This window comes from Phytophthora sojae (genome assembly GCF_000149755.1).
Source record: "Phytophthora sojae unplaced genomic scaffold PHYSOscaffold_3, whole genome shotgun sequence".
Lineage (NCBI taxonomy): Eukaryota > Oomycota > Peronosporomycetes > Peronosporales > Peronosporaceae > Phytophthora > Phytophthora sojae.
In genome coordinates, this window is record NW_009258117.1 from 5,975,021 (window position 1) to 5,990,924 (window position 15,904).

Below are 15,904 nucleotides of genomic sequence, written 5' to 3' on the forward strand. Positions count from 1 at the left end.
TCAGTGTGGTGGCAACTATATTGAAGTGAATTGAGGTAAATTGAGGTATTAACCGCTGCGAACCTACCAGTGTGTGTTTAGACGTTGATGCCGTTCTCAGCTCCCCATTTCTTCATGATGCGCACAATATACTCGACCTGTGGGTTGTTATTCGCCTTGAGAATGCTGAGTACCTCCTCGAGCTCCACGCGGGTGGCCTTACCGGCGACTGCGCGCTGGAAGACCCCGACACAGGCGCCACGCTTTCCCTCCCAGTACTCTGGATCGGGGTCGAGTCGCTCAAGGATGTCGAAGGCCTTCGCTGCGTACAGGAACTCGCCCATTTTGTAGCAGTCATGAGCGATGAGCTGCAGCAGGTTGAACGAGTCGTCCGAGTTGTCGAGCTTGAGGTACAGATCCCAGGCCGCCGACGGGTTGTGATTCAGGATGTAGCATCTTGTGAGCCAGCTCACGTAGCAGTAATCGTGGCGGTACTCCTCCTGCTGGACGCGTAGCAGCGTCTCGAGCGCTTCTTGGTGCGATCCGGTGTTGCAGAGCGAGATGCCGAAGTTCCAGTTGAAGTCGTCTTCGTTGTAGAGGTACTGTTTGATGGAGTTGAGGTAGATGTTGACGTCCTCGAACTGCTTGAGCAGGTAGAAGCATGAGGCCATGCACTGACGGCCGGGGATGGTGTCGCACTCGGTGGGGGACGATCCGACGAGCTGGAAGTACTGCTGCGCCGTCTTGATGTGCTGTCTCGACGACGTGGACTGCCCCAGTGTCGCATGCACCACGCCCTTGAGTATGTATTCCTGTGGCGTGGACGGCTCCACATCTTTGATGAGATCGTACGCTTCCTGCAGCTTGTCGTGCTTGAGGTAATACACCACGAGGTTCAGCCTCGCCTCAGGTAAGGCGTCCACGAACTGCGGTAAGACTCGGAGCGCGTTTTGTCCGTCCTCAAAGACGACCATGTTGTGGCTCACGAGGTCGTTCTGCTCGATGTTGTAGCCTCTGTCGGTCAACGTCTTGATCTCGTCTTTGGCTGCAGCTCCGTTGTAGAGCTTGAACTGGTTGCAAGCCTTGACGTTCACGGCCACGACGCTATCGGGGAACGCCTGCAGATACGCCTGCATGATCTCGAGCGACACGTCGTAGTAGTCCAGCTTGTAGTAACACATGGCGACGTACACGTTGAGTGCAATATCGTCGCGGTTTTCGAGCAGCAGCCTCTTGTAGATGTCCGTCGCCTCCTGGAAGTGGTTCCTAAAGTAATGGATCGCGGCAAGGGACAGCTGGTCCTCCTTGGAGTCCGTGAGTTGCTGGTGGTAGACTAACAGCTTGTCCTCGTCGCCCATCTTGTGGGCGCAGTGGAAGAGCAGTCGGTTCTGTAGCTGCCCCGCCGGCCCCTTCTCGGCCTCCTTGGCCGCCTCCTTGTACATCTGCAGGTAGAACAAGCAGCACGCTCGGTAGAGGTAGATCTCGGGCGTGTCGTCCACGTCTCGCAGCTGCGCGTAGGCGTCCAGCGCGCGCTGGTAGTTGCCCAGGTGGAACGAGGCGTAGGCGAGCCACAGCAGCGTCTTGCGCTTCTCCTCGGCCTTGGCGGGGCCCGTGACGGCCGACGCGTCGTCGCTCTTGAGGTTGAACTCGAGGATGGCCGACGCGCCCGTGAAGTCCCTCTTGGCCACGCATTCCTCCACGGTCGGCCCCTTCTTGGTCTTCACGCGCGCGATCTCCTGCGCCTTGGCGCGCTGCGTCTGCTTGGGCTTGGCGACGTACATGGCGACCGATGTGCCCGCAACAATCCCCAAATGGCTACATGCGTCGCTTCAAGATCGCAAAAAAGACAAAAATGTATCCAAATGTGTAAGCGTACACCAAAGTTTACGTACATGTGGTGTGACGAACTCAACCGCCCGAGCCTCCAGTTTCATTCCGATCCAGTAGTCGAGTGACGAGTATGGGGCGGCGCGAGGAAGAGCCCGAGGCGGGTCGTCGCCACGGCCGCCACAGGGGGTCCCCGAGCCCCGCGCGCGGCGAGAGCGAGGAGGAAGCCATCCGCAAGCAGCTGCGCGAGTCTGGCTGGAAGAAGCGCCGCGCCGACAGCGTCAGCACCGCGGACGGAGAGGCCTCGCGCGACAAGGACAAGCCCAAGGACCGGGCCGACAAGGGCTCCCCAAGGCCCGCGGACGAGCGCCGCAGCTCCAGGTCGTCGCGCAGCACCAGGCGCTCGCGCTCTCCGCGGCGGCGCGACCGGGAGCGCCGCAGTTCGCGCAGGAAGTCGTCGGGCAGTCGTCGCCGCTCGTACTCGCGCTCGCGTTCGCCCGCGTCGCGCTCCCGCTCCCGCTCGCGCTCGTCGGGCAGACGTCGACGGCGCCACGCGTCGTCCTCGAGGAAGCGGCGGTCGTCGCGCTCGCCGTCCCGCAGCAGGGACGCGCGCGAGTCCAAGCGCTCGCGGCGCTCGACGTCCGCGTCGAAGAGGAAGGCGTCGGTGGACGAGAAGGAGAAGAAGAAGGAGGAGAAGGAAGACAAGGTGAAGAACAAGAAGGAGGAGGATGACGAGACGGAGACGGAGAACGAGGACGCCGGAGAGGAGGACGAGAAGAAGAAGGACGACAAGGAGGAGAAGGAGGACAAGAAGGTCAAGGACAAGGACAAGGACAGAGACGACCGCCACCGGCCGTTGTCCTCCAGGAAGAGCAGTCGTCGCTCGCGCTCTTGCTCGGGATCGCCGCGCTCGCCGTCCCGATCTTCTCGTCGTCGTCGCCACCGCCGCAACTCGTCGTACTCGCGCTCGAGATCCCCGTCTCGCAGTCGACGCGCGCGACGCGGAGGATCACGCTCACGCTCGCGCTCCCCGAGGGACAGGCGCTCGCGTGGTCGGGACCGCGACCGAGACCGTGATCGCCGCAGCCGCCGTAGAGGCCGCAGCTACAGTCGCAGCCGCAGTGCCAGCTACAGCCGCCGCCGTCGTCGCAGTGAACGCTCCAGCTCGCGCGACCGCTCTCGTCGTGAAGCTAAGAGCTCTCCTGAGAAGAGCCAGCAGCCCGCGGCTGGCACCGACGCAGCTGCTGCTTCTACTGCCGCTGCTGGAGCAGCTCCAGCGGCCGATCCGAGCTCTGGCGTGAACCCGACGATCACGCAGCTGATGGCCCAGTACCCGACTATGAGTCTCCAGGACATCATTGCCAAGATGCAGGCGTCAAACGTGACGATGGCGGCTGCAGTGGCCCAGAAGCCGGCGCGCGAGCTGTACGTCGGCAACTTGCCGCCGAACGTGACGGGTCCGCAGCTCCAGGAGTTCCTGAGCACGATCATCCAGCAGGTGGGGCTCACGACACAGCCCGGCAACCCCATTATCAACACGTGGATCTCCACGGACGGCCACTTCGCCTTCTGTGAGATGCGCTCCGTCGAGGAGTGCAACTTGGCGCTACTGCTGAACCAATTGTCGCTGCTGGGTCAGCCTTTGAAGTTTGGTCGCCCGCGCAGCTTCATGGGTCCGCCCCAGCCGATGCCCCAGATCTCGGCGCGGACGCAGACCGCACTCACAAACTTGGGCTGCACTCCGAACCCGGCCTGGTTTGCGCAGCCTGCTGTGCCGAGTCTTGATGAAGCCGCCGCTGCACCAGTGGGAGACTCTTCGACCTTGGCGGGGGCCACCGCGGCTGCAGTTGCAGCGGCGCAACCCGCTGTACCTGCGGTGGCTAGTACGACGGTTGATGCCTCTTTATCCGCCCACCGCCTCATCATGTCGAACATTCCGGTTGTGTTGACGGAGGACCAAGTGAAGGAGCTGGTGGAGCCTTTTGGAGCGCTTAAAAGCTTCACGCTGGTCAAAGACACGGCAACGGGGGCGTCTATGGGCAGCGCCTTGTTCGAGTACGAGGACGACAGTGTCACCGCGCAAGCTGTGGAGGGTCTGAACGGACTGAGCATTGGCGGCATTCTGTTGTCGGTTCAATGCCAACCAGCAAGCGGCGCGGCCCTTCCAGCTGCGCCGGGTGCTACCCCCAATTTCGAGGACCAACCGAGTGCTGTTCTGAAAATGGTGCGTTATATGAGCTGGCGTATTCCACTGCTCTTCTATGCTAACGGTATTCGCTGTTGACGTTATTTGAACAGGCGAATATGGTTTCTATCGACGAACTAAGGGATGACGACGAGTATGCTGATCTTGCTGAAGATGTAGAGGAAGAGTGCAAGCGCTTCGGAAACGTGACTGGCTTGGAAATCCCGCGTCCCAAGGTTTGTTCTTTAAAGTGACTGTAGTTCGTAACGATCGTGGCGTACTCACATTTGTTGGCGTTGTGCGATACGTTTGTTCTTGCAGGATGGCGAAGAGGTCCCCGGTCTGGGCTGCATCTACGTCCGTTTTGAAGAGGAGAAGAATGCGGTTGATGCTTTGAAGGTACGTACGATACAATCCTGCCTTTTGAATGTGTTTGTCTTTGTTCTCACTTGTGTTTATGCTGCACTGTTGCAACGATTAGGCCTTGAACGGACGCAAGTTTGGCGGTAACATCGTCAAGGTGACCTACTTCCCCCTGGACAAGTTCGACAAGCAGGAGTTCTCCTGAGCGACGAATCACAAGACGCTGGATAGCGGTCAAGGTCTATTTCTTTCTTATTTTTCTGTACACGCGCTGAGAGAGTTGGCGGAGTTGGACTGCACAAAATGCGACGGATCGGTGAATTGCGCACAAGCACGACGGAAGGTTTGTGTCCGGTAACGTCCTAGGACGTTGCTCGCAAAGGCTTCGGCTAACCAAAAACGTGCTGTGGCGATGTGTAGATCGAATCCAATGAACTTGGCCTTCACTGTTGTGTGCGCATGAGCTTCCGATTGTTGGGAGTTCTGCCTAATGTGTGTTTTGTGTTCATGATGCCATACTGTGCTAATGTAGACGCTTGATTAAAGCAACGAAACAACAAACAGGAAGCTGGCCACGCTAATGTCGAGCACCAGAGGACGTTGGCGTGTCCGACGCGACCTTTCTTGATCAAACATGTGGACGACTTTGGCGGCAAAGCCTACATTGAGACCGCACTGAGCACTGCTCTTGGCTGCCTTGTGAGGAATCTGAGCTGGCTTGAAGCTTGTTGCAAGACTCGACCAGGTAGGTGGATAATGGCCTGAGAGGTGAAGCTACTACAGTAGTTGAACCTTAAATACGGAGGAGCGACGTGAGACGAAGCCGTAGCACCATATCGACGTGGCTTTAAGCATGTCTTAACCAATGAGTGTTTGAACTTGAGGGGCAAGTGCGTGTTGACGTTGTTTATTGTTGTGTCTGGCCTGGCAGTTGCGTGACAACGCGCTTCGAGATGCGGTGGTAGTACCGATACTCTCCTTGAGCGTAGTCGTAGAAGCTTTCCCAGAGACTGACCCCGCTCTCGTCGAAGGCTTTCTCGCGATAGAGCAGGTGGTGCTTAGGCCCGCTCGGTCGGCCCAAGCCATCCCTGTCAGATGGAGAAGCGGATGTGTCGTTCGGTTTGGCGTTGGTGCTCTCATTCAGCATGGTTGCGAACGCTAGAGCAACGGCGGGAGGAGTTGCAGCTTCAGCAGCTCTGGCAGCTGCCTGCTCGTCGTCCCAGTTCCCCGTAGACACCGGCACGAACCGCGAGATCTCCCAGAGCATGTCCTGGTAGTTGTCGCGTGGAACCAAGTGCTCGAAGTCGTAGCCTCTCGCTGCATCCTGGAGGATTTCCGAGGGCCAAATTGATGGGAACTCGCCGTCTCCGTAGTCGCGACGCCGCCCGTAGTAGTCGAACAGCTTCCGCTTGTTGTGCAGGCGTCGTTTTCCACCGCCGTGCACGACAACATCACACTGCTCAAAGAAGTTCGAGTTGCGTGAACAATCGGTTAGGGAGGCAAATCTCAAAACGTGAAGCAAGTGGCAGCGTACCTCATCGCAGAAGAACTCGGAGCAGGTGGCACACTCGAAGCTGGCGCTCTCAGGGGTTTCTAACACAGCGTTGAACGTATCAGTCAAGTAACAAGCGACCAAGATCTTCCAATCGATGATGAAGGACCCACCACATTGGGCGCATGTTGGGCGGACAGTGAGTGACAGCAGATCGCGCGGCAATCGCCAGCGAATTTCGCCGTTGACTTGGTTCTGGTGTTCAACAAGGCAAAAACGTGTGAGTGAGCTCGAACGACATCCTCGAGTTATCCTGTCCCCCGACTGATACTCACGTAGAAGAATGGCGCTCCGTATCCCGCTCCGTGCTGGTTGTAAGTGTCCACGAGCTGTTTCCAGCGCGTGCGTTGGATCTTCCGCTCGTCTTGAACGCGGCGATACGCTTGTCTGCGTCTCCAATACGACTGAACCAAGGTGGACGCCCAGCGCTTCATCTCTTCGGCGCGTTGTTGCACCTCCAGCATTTCGTGGACGATATTCCGAGCCCGACGACGCAGCAGGAACGTCCTGATGGCGCGCTGCAACACTGTGGCAGCTTCAGAGCGTTGCTGGTTGCGGATCCGCCGAGCCTCAGCCACCATCACTAGCGCTAGGCGATTGTGCCTCGCCCGCCAGTGGCGCTGCAGTCGTCGAGCTGCTACATCCTGTTCACGTCGCTGCTTGGTCAACGCCAGTAACCCGGCAGCTTCTCGACCGCGTCGAGCTCTGAAGATGGTCTGGAGCTTGGTAGCCGCGAACTCACGCTCCGTGATGGCATTACGCCGTCTCGCAACCTCGCGCAGCGCTGAAACGCGTCGGAATTGCGCTTGAACCCGGACTGTGCAGCGCTGTTGAAGCTCGAAGAACTGCCGTTGTTCCTCGCGGAGATCGAGCGCTTGTCGCCGGCCCAGACGCCCGCGATAGCGACGTTGGATCTGGATAGTGGCCGCACGTTCGCGTCTCGAGTGCGTGAGCTTCTGCGCCTGCAACAACCGAAGTTTGTTGCGCTGGACGCGTCGACGGAAGTGCCGCTGCACCTTAACAGCGGCTTGTGTCTCGCGCGCGAACTCGCGTCGACGCCTTGCAACGATTCTCCGCGCTTCACGCCCCGCGCGCATCGCTCGATACCGACGCTGCACTAACACCGCCGCCAGCAGGAGCTGCTTCTCATGGACATCGCGCATTTCGTTCTCGACGTGTCGAGCTTGGCGCGTGGTTCGATATCGTCGCTGGATCAACGTGGCGCAGTATTCGCGATGCGAGAACTTCATCTTGAGTACCAACGCCTCTCGCCTCGCCTGTCGTCCGCGCCAAATACTCTGCAGCTTGCGGACCACAGCGTTTCTTAATGCCACTTCACGCCGCGAGAGAGCGTGGCGTCGAGCTACGCGCGCGCGATACAGGTTCTGAAAGACAATCTTCATCAGTTCAAAGTCCAAGCAAGACATCAAGAAACTCCAAGTACCTGGATAGTAGCAGCGGCGGCCCACAGCGTGCAGAACTCGGCAACGTACCGCCGATCCTTAGCTCTCGGAGCGGGGAAGACCCCCACGTGTGTATTGCTCCCTGTTTGGGTGCCAGCGGGGGGTAAGTGGAGTTCACCGAATGGCCACGATGAGCTGAGACTTTGAAGCACGCGAGCAGATACCCGACAACCGTGAACGCTAAGGGTTAGAAGCTGCGGACACGCGAATGCAAGACGAGCAATGGGGTCTTGCGTGATGAGGGGGCAGTCTGCCAGCACTAAATGGGCGAGCTTTGGCCGCTGGAACGCGTCGCAAAGCGCGTTGATACCGGCATCTGAGATTAGTCGGCACCCCGAGAAGTCCAGGAGTTCCAGTTGATCCGCGCGAGCCCCTGCGAGATAACGGAGTCCGGCGTCGCCCACACGATCACAGCCTGCGACTACGAGCTGGGTTATGGCGACTCCGTGCTTGGCTACGGCTCGCAGCATGCGGTCATCGCATCGCCTTACACCCGAGATATCCAGCCTCGTCAACTTCTGACAGCCTTTGAGCACAGCAGTGCCGGCAGCGAGTGTGACCTCAGGACACGCCTGGAGACTCAGTCGACGCAGCGCAGGGCAACTCGCTCCGATGGCCACAAGTGCGCGCTCTTGAAGCTGGAAACACCCACTCAGATTGAGATCCTGAAGCTCCGGACACCGACTTGCGATAGCTCGAAGACCTTCAAGACCGAAGTCGCGGTTGCTACCGTCCGACACGAGGTACAAGTTGGCAGCGTGTAGCAGCTCCAGCTTCGCGCAGCCTGCAGCAAGGAGCCTCAACCCGACGTCGGAAATCCCCTTGACGCCATTTATCCGAAGAACGCGCAGCTCCGGACATCCCGCGCCCAACGCTGCACAAGTTGCGTCGGTGAGTCCAATGGCTCCAGTAAGATCAAGTCGCGCAAGTTGCGCGCAGCGGGACGCCATCCACTGCACGCCAGCGTCCGTCAGAGCGCTATTCCCCGCCAGCGACACAACACGGAGGTTGGGACAGTACTCGCCTAAAGCCGAACACGATGAATCGGTGAGTTGCTCCCCGCCTCGGACGCTGATGGGTCGGTCCAGCGCGATATACTCGAGATGGGGGCTACTGCGGGCGATACGTACCACGCCGCGGTCGGACACTTGGATACAGCCACTCAACTCAAGTTTACGCAACAGCGGACACTGCGCTGCTAGTGTTTCGATCAACGCGTCGCCCACTTGAGGGCACCGTGAAAGGTTGAGGTGTGTAAGTTTTGGCGAAGCGTACAGACATCGACGCAGCACCCAGTCACCAAGTTGTGGGCAATCTGTGAGGCTTAAGTGAGTGAGTGAAGCTCCGCAGTGATCGACGAGAGCTGCGAGTCCGGCCCCGCGCATTCCACAGAGAGCGGAGACGTCCAATCGCTCGAGATTCGGGCAGGATTCGCCTACGACACGCAATGCAGCGTCCGTGATTCTTACAGCGCCTGCGATCGCCAACTCTTTCAGGTTTGGTACCGCCAGCGCAATGGATGCCAGTCCAGCGTCTGTGATGGTCTCCGCCCCAGTGAGGAGCAAACACTCGGTTGTTTGGTTCCGTGCATCCAAGTAGGAACAAGAGAGTTCCTCCACCTCCTCCTTCCTTAAGAGGAAGCTGCTTTCACGCTGACCAGGGAGCAATCCTTGCAGCTTCTGAGCTTTGCGGTTAGACCGAGTGATGCGGTGGTTGTGGGCTGCAATTCGCCGTAACGTGCGGTCGGACACGATCACGCTCCACCTTCGCAGATCAACTCGAGCACCTTGAAGTAGTTGCAAGGGCACATCCGCCAGTGTATTTCCTGATGTGTTGTTGCTGCCTTGTTCGGGCCCATTCGGCTGCAGTAACAGCGCGATTTGGTCCAGCGAGGGCTTTCCGGATTGTTTGCGGCTTGGAGTTGAATCCTCTTGGTTTGAAGAGATATCTGCAGCTTTGGTGTCTTCTGGAGTTTCAATGGCCTGGAGCTTGACGTTGTTCGTGGCTTTAACTTTCCTGGCATTGCGTCGTCGTCCAGCGCCGCTCTTCTGGTTAAGTTGGGGTAACTTTTCATCCTGTGAAGTTTCAGGCGTTCGGCGACCACTTTCTCTGCCTGTCAAGCTACCAAACCAAAGCGATGCGTTAGTTGAAAAGCGTCAAAGCCATTGTCGCTTAATCTTACGGTGTGAGTTGGCGTGCCCGTCGACGCTGCTCTTGGTTCGAGCGAGACGCTGCTCGAGTCTGAATGGAACGGCGATAGTCGTCCAGCAGCGTCATGCTCGTGGCCAAAATCCGCGAACTTTGGCCTCACTTGAGGCAGTTTTGCATCGTAATTATAGCAGGCGAATTGGTAAGCAAAGTTATCACGAAGCTCTCGATCTTGATGGAGCTGACTTCGGGCGCGACGGTGGGAACGTTGGCGCCGTAGTTGAAGCTGTTTGCTGAGTGGTTTGGCTTTGATTCTGAAGAGTAGCCGCCAATTGCCTTTGTCCGTCACCTGCAAGTTTCGGTCTGCTACTCCGACCTCGACCAGCATTAGCAGCACTTGAAGGCCTTGGTTTGCCCGGTGGTGCACTTGGCTTTGGTCTTGGAGGTGATGGCGACGTCGATTGGATAGGAACTGTAGCGAGAGGAGCCTGCAACACTGCGAGGCGAGCTTGACGCACCATCGAGGCGCTAGAGCATCGAACGCGATGAACTGCGTCTTCTTCACCTCCCTCTCTTCCCGTATCATAGGAAGCCCTGGCAGTCTGCGGTCTCCGACGCACCGCGAGCTTCGCATCCATCGCTGCGTCTTGCTCAATGAGCGACTGAAGCCGCAGTATCTTCGTTATCGCCTCGGTCGCTGGGTCCACTGGCGGTTTGCGGCGTCTCGCAGCGGTAGCTCGCTCCAATTGTTGGCGCTTGGCACGCTCCAGCACGAAATTTCTTCTCTCGGCGTCGTCTTTGACGGAATGTTCGTAGTGCTCCACTAGCTGCGCGTACTGCGTCGGCTGCGTTCGCTCCAAAGTCTCCAAGTGCCGTTGCGCGTGACTCGTTAGCACCGCTGAGTGAGCTTCACCCGCTGCAATTTGAGTCACTCGTAGTCCGACGAGCGACGTCACGAGGTGCGGCAGTGTGTAGATTTGAGGACACGAACTCAAGCCACACTGACCCATTTCATCGCTCCCCCAGGCAAAGAGACGACCGTCAGGGGACGACGCCAACGAGTGGAGCTTACCCGCTACCACCGAAGCGATAGTCAACGCAGGCAACGCACCCCCGCGAGACCGGACTGCAGCGTCAAAGTACGTCACGCGTGTGGGGGTGTATCGGTCTCTGCAGCCGCCGACACCGAGTTGACCGCACGAGTTCCAGCCAAAGGCGTAGAGTTCGTGCGGTCTACCGATCACCAGCGTGTGGGCCGCTCCACACGCGACGTAAGTGCACTTCACGCCTCGCTGAGGGAAAATTACGGGGGCAAACCACGACGAACACTCGCCATCGTCAGAGTGAGTTACTATTCCTCTCTTGGGTGAGTCAACCCGCGGGATCTGTCGACCAAGACGTCCGTGATCCCGCTGTCCGCAAGTTAGCAGCTCCCCACTGGCCAACAACGCAGCGCTGTGCACCTCCCCACACGAAATCTGCACCACGCGACGGCCTTTTAGCGTCAAAACCTCCATGGGGGAGGACACCGAGTCGAACGTTTGTTCCACAGCGTTGAGGCCGTGACCCAACGCGCCACTTCGCCCAACTCCCCACGAGAACACGTCGCCGTCTTCAGCGAGCGCGAAGCTGTGACTGGCACCGCACGCAACCTGAACAATCCGCTTGTGCAGCAGCGAGTGGACAACTCTCGGGAGTCCTATTGCCTCGGAATCTCCAGCTAGAACTGCGCTCCTGGGGCGAAATTCACTGACGTCACCCCACGTGAGGAGATACCCCTGTTCACTCGCCCCCACAACGTGGTTGTCGCCACTCGCGACGTCCAGCAGCATGCGGCTCAGAGCTGCATCCATCCCGCTATCTCGACGCGAATTCCGACCGCTGGAGCACGAAACCTCGCTGGAGCCTAGCACCAACATCTCTCCGTCGTGATACAGCGCCAACGTTTTATCTCCGTGCCCAGTTAACCTCACCAATGTGTTGTTGTGGTCCTGCGATACCCTCGCAGCGGTCGCTGGTTCTTCTCCATTCCCCAATTTTGCACTAGCGGCCATAGCCTTCACAACCGCCGCAGCAGCTGAAAGCTTCCGACGCGACTGATGCTGCGCCGCCATTGCAGCCGCTTGGTTGGCCGCCTCCACTGCTGCGACTGCTGCTATAGCCCCTGGGGCAATTGGTACGAGGATCGAGCACCGAGCGACCAACGGACGAGTCCCCAATAGGCTGCGTCGGAGCTCCACCTCAGTGAATTCGTGCATGCTTAACGGTTGTTTCGACTTGGATTGAGGGGAGCAGCATTGTTTCTTCTGCGAGGCGAACGCTGCCGTTTTACCCGTGGCAAAGAGACAGTAGCCATCTCGAGGACTGACATGCGCTTGTACGGTACTGGGGAGATGAAGCACTCGCCGACCGTGGAAACGCGCGTCCAAACTGCTGGTTGTGTGCTCGATGACAGCAGCCGAACCTCGCAGCTCTTCAAAGACGCCGCCGTTCACTGCCGCCACTCGGAAGAATTGCGGCTCTCTCCAGTTCTCCTGAGTGAAAACTTGCATGGTCGGGAACACTCGCAGGCCGGAGGGGAGATTCACCGGCGCCACGGTCACGACTTGCTCCGGTGCGGTCGAACAGCGCAGTTCGACGGAGTAGAAGGCTGCCACCCCACCCACGGTCGCATTTACCGTAGCTGGGAAGAAAACCACGCTTGCCACGCCAGGCGTGAGACCAGCCCGGCGTATCAGAAGTCCGTGATTCCTATGCTTAGTGGAAGATGAAGCCGCGGATGGTTGACCTCCATTGCGGGCGGCAGAGTTTGGCATGGTCCTGGAAGGGTGGCGACTCCCAGACTACACATCGAACTCTTTCCAGTAATACCCACGTTTGAAACGAAAAGGTGCTTACGAACCTAAGTACGAATCGCGATTTAACCGCATCAATCGAACGATGCATGTCTTGTGCTTCTTTTAAGCTATCGAACACTCCAAAGTATAAACAGACGCGACGTACCTTAAAAATAAAATTTCTGGAGAAACCTCAAAATCGACTCCTGTCACAGACTTGCGCAGAAGCTGAGATGAATACCATTGTAAAGACTGTGCGATTCTAAACAGAACGAAGGTGCTTACGGCTTCCTATATGCCCTAGATCGTGAGAAATGACAGTGCAAAGATTGCGATCCATGCGTAATTTACTGTGACCTTTGAATGTTCTAAAGTTATTTTCGTATATCACTATCGAAATGCTGGACCCTTAACTACACGTGTACCGGGTTACCGGCCCTCTACGGCGTCTAAGGTGATTCACCCACTCGATTTGATATAGAGATCTGTACCCCCCCCCCTCCCTTCCCCCGCCCCCGTCCCCAAGTTTATATTCGTTGTGTACGCTTGGTGCTGACACATAAGGTGGCCCTACGGAATGAAAAGGTGTTCCACGACAGCAAACGGAATAAGACAACACACCAACGAATCAATTATTCATCAAACTGACGCCACCGCTCACCTATTACAGAACAACGAATCAAGTTTCCTTACATCCGGCGTTGATCATCCATTAGCAGTGGAGCCGAAGACAAACGATAACCAAACTCACTGGAAAACAATTCTGGAGCTGCAAGTGCTGGTGTCACTTTTTCCAAACCACTGCATATATGGTGTCGATAGGGTTAGAATTACGCCTGGGTGTTAGAAGTTCGATACACAATGCAAAAAGGACAAATACTTAGTACACTTTTTGTTTGCAGTCGGACGAAAGCCCGCTATCGATAAGTAAAGTCTCACTATCTCAATCTTGACCTACTAAAGATATTTGTAAACAAGAAATGTTTGTATTCAGCACCGGGGTCCCAGTCGCCTGATTCACCATATTGAGTGTCTTGAATCCGTTGGGCCGTCAGTGACTTCATGGATCCTGAAGGCTTGTATCTGGTCCAATAGCCCCGACCAAGGTGACAGTAGTCATGCATTCCCGGACGGGCTCGCTACCTTCATAAGTTCTCGCAACAACTTCGAGGGGGTGATGGTCACTCTTTGTTGCAATCTGTGATCGTGGAAGTCATAGTTCAAATAGCGCTGCAGGTTTTTTAGGCCGCCTTGCCCAGCCGCGACACATTTTTTTTCGCACGAGCACCTCACATGCACTCTTGCGCAACCGAAACAAGCTTTGCCGCTTGTCCGTAGTCTCCTCCACATTGTAATCCAATAAGGCAACACTTAGCGTAAGACCGTATATCCCTCTCGGAACAGGAAATACTGCCAGGGTTGCTTGACAAAACTCGGCGGGGGCGACGGCTTGTATACGGCCGTAGCTTGAGGTTATTATATCTGGTGAGTCAGTGGTGACACGGATTCCAGTGATAATTCCTGTGGTATGGCTCGGCCTCGAAAAATTAATCGGGCTATCAACGAAGCTCTCATTATCTCCCATAACCAGATCATCGCGCTCAGTTTCATTACCACTATCACTGTCTGAATCGCTATCAGCAGCGAAATACGGTGCCGCACCACCAATCACATCTTCAAGTCTCAAATCGGCGAGGTCTGTTACCTGTCCACCAATGTCTTCGTGGTCTTTTGCGTTGACATCTTGATAAATCTCCGTATCACCAGTCAAAACGTGACTGGAAAGGCGGTTACCTGAGTACCGTCACTTATATCTCTCCAAACATCTAAGAGAGAGATCTGTACCGCAAAAGCCTGATAGGTTTAGCACACTGAAAGATTTGGCAGGGATGACCTCGCCTGTATTAAGAGCTGACCAATCAGTGCACACCTAATGTATTAACCCACCTTGTTTTGAAACGATGTGGTTCACATACATTATGTACCTACACAACTACTTCCGTAGCAGAGACCATCACAGCCGGCGAAGAGCTTGGCGGCGGCCCGAATGGAAAGAACGGACCGGCCTCTACGAACGAGGCCCGGATGGTTGCTGCCGTGATAGTTCCAAGCGCGTGCATGGAGCGCTGGAACATGTCGTAGCGGCGTTCCCAGTTCTTGCGTGGCGGTGAGCGGTGCGTGTACAGCGCGGTGTAACGGGCTGTTAGACTGCTTATGAAAGGAGACATGACTCCCACATCTAGCGGCTGAGCCACAGAGGTACAACCGGCAGGGACGTACACAGTGTAGGTGCCCATTTCTGCAAGCCGTTGCCGCACGGCAGCACATTTGTGCACTTTACGGCAGTCCAGGATGAGGACGGTCGGTCCGCTCACCTCAAACTGCCACACCTTTTCGAACTCAAGCATGACACGCTCGTCAAACCACGCCTTCGTTTGGCACGAAAACGTAGCGACGCCCGGCTCACAGTAGGTCGACACTTCGGCGTACACGTCATTGTCGGGCTCGCCCGCAAACACGAAGCGCGGTGGCAGCATGCGGCCATCCGCGCATGCGAGCAGCGCGACGGTGCAACGGCAGCTGCCCTGGCCACCTCCAACAGCAGGGACGCGAGTAAACCCGACGAAGTCCACCGTTGTCTTCGATCCCACGTCGCAGTAGACCGCAGTCTGGTCCATATTGTAGAGCACATAGGGCGGCGGAGTCGCCGTGGCAGCATCCACAAAGTGGTCAATCAGCACCTTGGTCACCTCACCTCGCACGCGAACGCATCGCGCAGCGCTATCAGCTCCCGCAGCTTCTTGCGGCCAGAGTGCGAGATGCGCCTAATAGTGAGTCCATTTCGCCGCATGAACTTGCTGCACCACGATTTACGTGCGGTGGCTGTTTTGCTGTCGAGGAAGCCCGGCAAAATCACCATGCAGTGCGCAATGATGCAATCCATCGACACGGCCCGCTCTTCACGCCTCTCGTCCTTGATCCAGCCCCGTAGTTCTTCCTCGACACATGCAGATGGCGAGACGCGGCCACTACCACCTACAGTCAGCTTCTTAGCTCGCTTCTTGTCTTCAACAGCCGCCTTCATGGAGTCATAATGGTGCTCCCAGTAGTGTAGCGTAGGACGCGAAAAGTCTCGGCCAGTGCAAAAGGCCACTCGGGTTTCACCCGATGCAGCGAAGTCCTCGACGGTCTTGATCTTGAATTCGATGATATGGGCGAGCTTAATGCGATGCGGAGGCATTTTGCCAATGGGCCGAATGCTCTTTCCCCAGATTTATCTACCTTCTTTTGAAATGCGCTCACATCCAACCACCTCTATACGCAATTTTGATTGGCCAATGAGCGACAACCTTGACTTTCTGAAAGACTTGGCACCCGGCAAAACTGCTTTAGTGAAGGGTGCCAAATCTATTAGGCTTTTGCGGTACGTGTGTCCGTAAGTCCGTGTGAAGCCCGTGACAACATAATAAGGTGGTCCATATAATCGTACATAGGCAGCCTTGGACGCCGAAGGCGGCCCCATCACAAGCTGCCGAGCGCAGCGAAGGCG

General features: G+C 56.9%; 7 protein-coding genes across 7 annotated transcripts; 1 reads left to right on the forward strand and 6 right to left on the reverse strand.

The window, feature by feature from the left end:
• Positions 1–77: 77 nt before the first annotated feature.
• Positions 78–1,760, reverse strand: PHYSODRAFT_490614 (hypothetical protein; the record flags this gene model as incomplete). The annotated part of the gene is made up of 1 exon (XM_009525594.1): positions 78–1,760. The coding sequence occupies one exon, from the start codon at positions 1,758–1,760 to the stop codon at positions 78–80; it is 1,683 nt and encodes a 560-aa protein (XP_009523889.1).
• A 179-nt stretch (positions 1,761–1,939) lies between these two features.
• PHYSODRAFT_488481 (hypothetical protein) lies at positions 1,940–4,559 on the forward strand (the record flags this gene model as incomplete). The annotated part of the gene is made up of 6 exons (XM_009525595.1): positions 1,940–2,445; positions 2,674–2,855; positions 3,084–4,030; positions 4,105–4,227; positions 4,313–4,390; positions 4,473–4,559. 6 exons carry the CDS (start codon positions 1,940–1,942, stop codon positions 4,557–4,559), a joined length of 1,923 nt encoding a protein of 640 aa, XP_009523890.1.
• Positions 4,560–5,261: 702 nt separating this feature from the next.
• Positions 5,262–6,340, reverse strand: PHYSODRAFT_495726 (hypothetical protein; the record flags this gene model as incomplete). Its single annotated transcript, XM_009525596.1, has 5 exons — positions 5,262–5,411; positions 5,523–5,810; positions 5,889–5,947; positions 6,020–6,101; positions 6,182–6,340. 5 exons carry the CDS (start codon positions 6,338–6,340, stop codon positions 5,262–5,264), a joined length of 738 nt encoding a protein of 245 aa, XP_009523891.1.
• Positions 6,341–7,332: 992 nt separating this feature from the next.
• PHYSODRAFT_497100 (hypothetical protein) lies at positions 7,333–8,754 on the reverse strand (the record flags this gene model as incomplete). The annotated part of the gene is made up of 1 exon (XM_009525597.1): positions 7,333–8,754. One exon carries the CDS (start codon positions 8,752–8,754, stop codon positions 7,333–7,335), a length of 1,422 nt encoding a protein of 473 aa, XP_009523892.1.
• Positions 8,755–9,732: 978 nt separating this feature from the next.
• Positions 9,733–11,775, reverse strand: PHYSODRAFT_490104 (hypothetical protein; the record flags this gene model as incomplete). The annotated part of the gene is made up of 1 exon (XM_009525598.1): positions 9,733–11,775. One exon carries the CDS (start codon positions 11,773–11,775, stop codon positions 9,733–9,735), a length of 2,043 nt encoding a protein of 680 aa, XP_009523893.1.
• A 1,639-nt stretch (positions 11,776–13,414) lies between these two features.
• PHYSODRAFT_299022 (hypothetical protein) lies at positions 13,415–14,097 on the reverse strand (the record flags this gene model as incomplete). The annotated part of the gene is made up of 3 exons (XM_009525599.1): positions 13,415–13,552; positions 13,637–14,036; positions 14,060–14,097. The coding sequence occupies 3 exons, from the start codon at positions 14,095–14,097 to the stop codon at positions 13,415–13,417; spliced, it is 576 nt and encodes a 191-aa protein (XP_009523894.1).
• Positions 14,098–14,339: 242 nt separating this feature from the next.
• PHYSODRAFT_497151 (hypothetical protein) lies at positions 14,340–15,032 on the reverse strand (the record flags this gene model as incomplete). The annotated part of the gene is made up of 1 exon (XM_009525600.1): positions 14,340–15,032. The coding sequence occupies one exon, from the start codon at positions 15,030–15,032 to the stop codon at positions 14,340–14,342; it is 693 nt and encodes a 230-aa protein (XP_009523895.1).
• Positions 15,033–15,904: the final 872 nt, after the last annotated feature.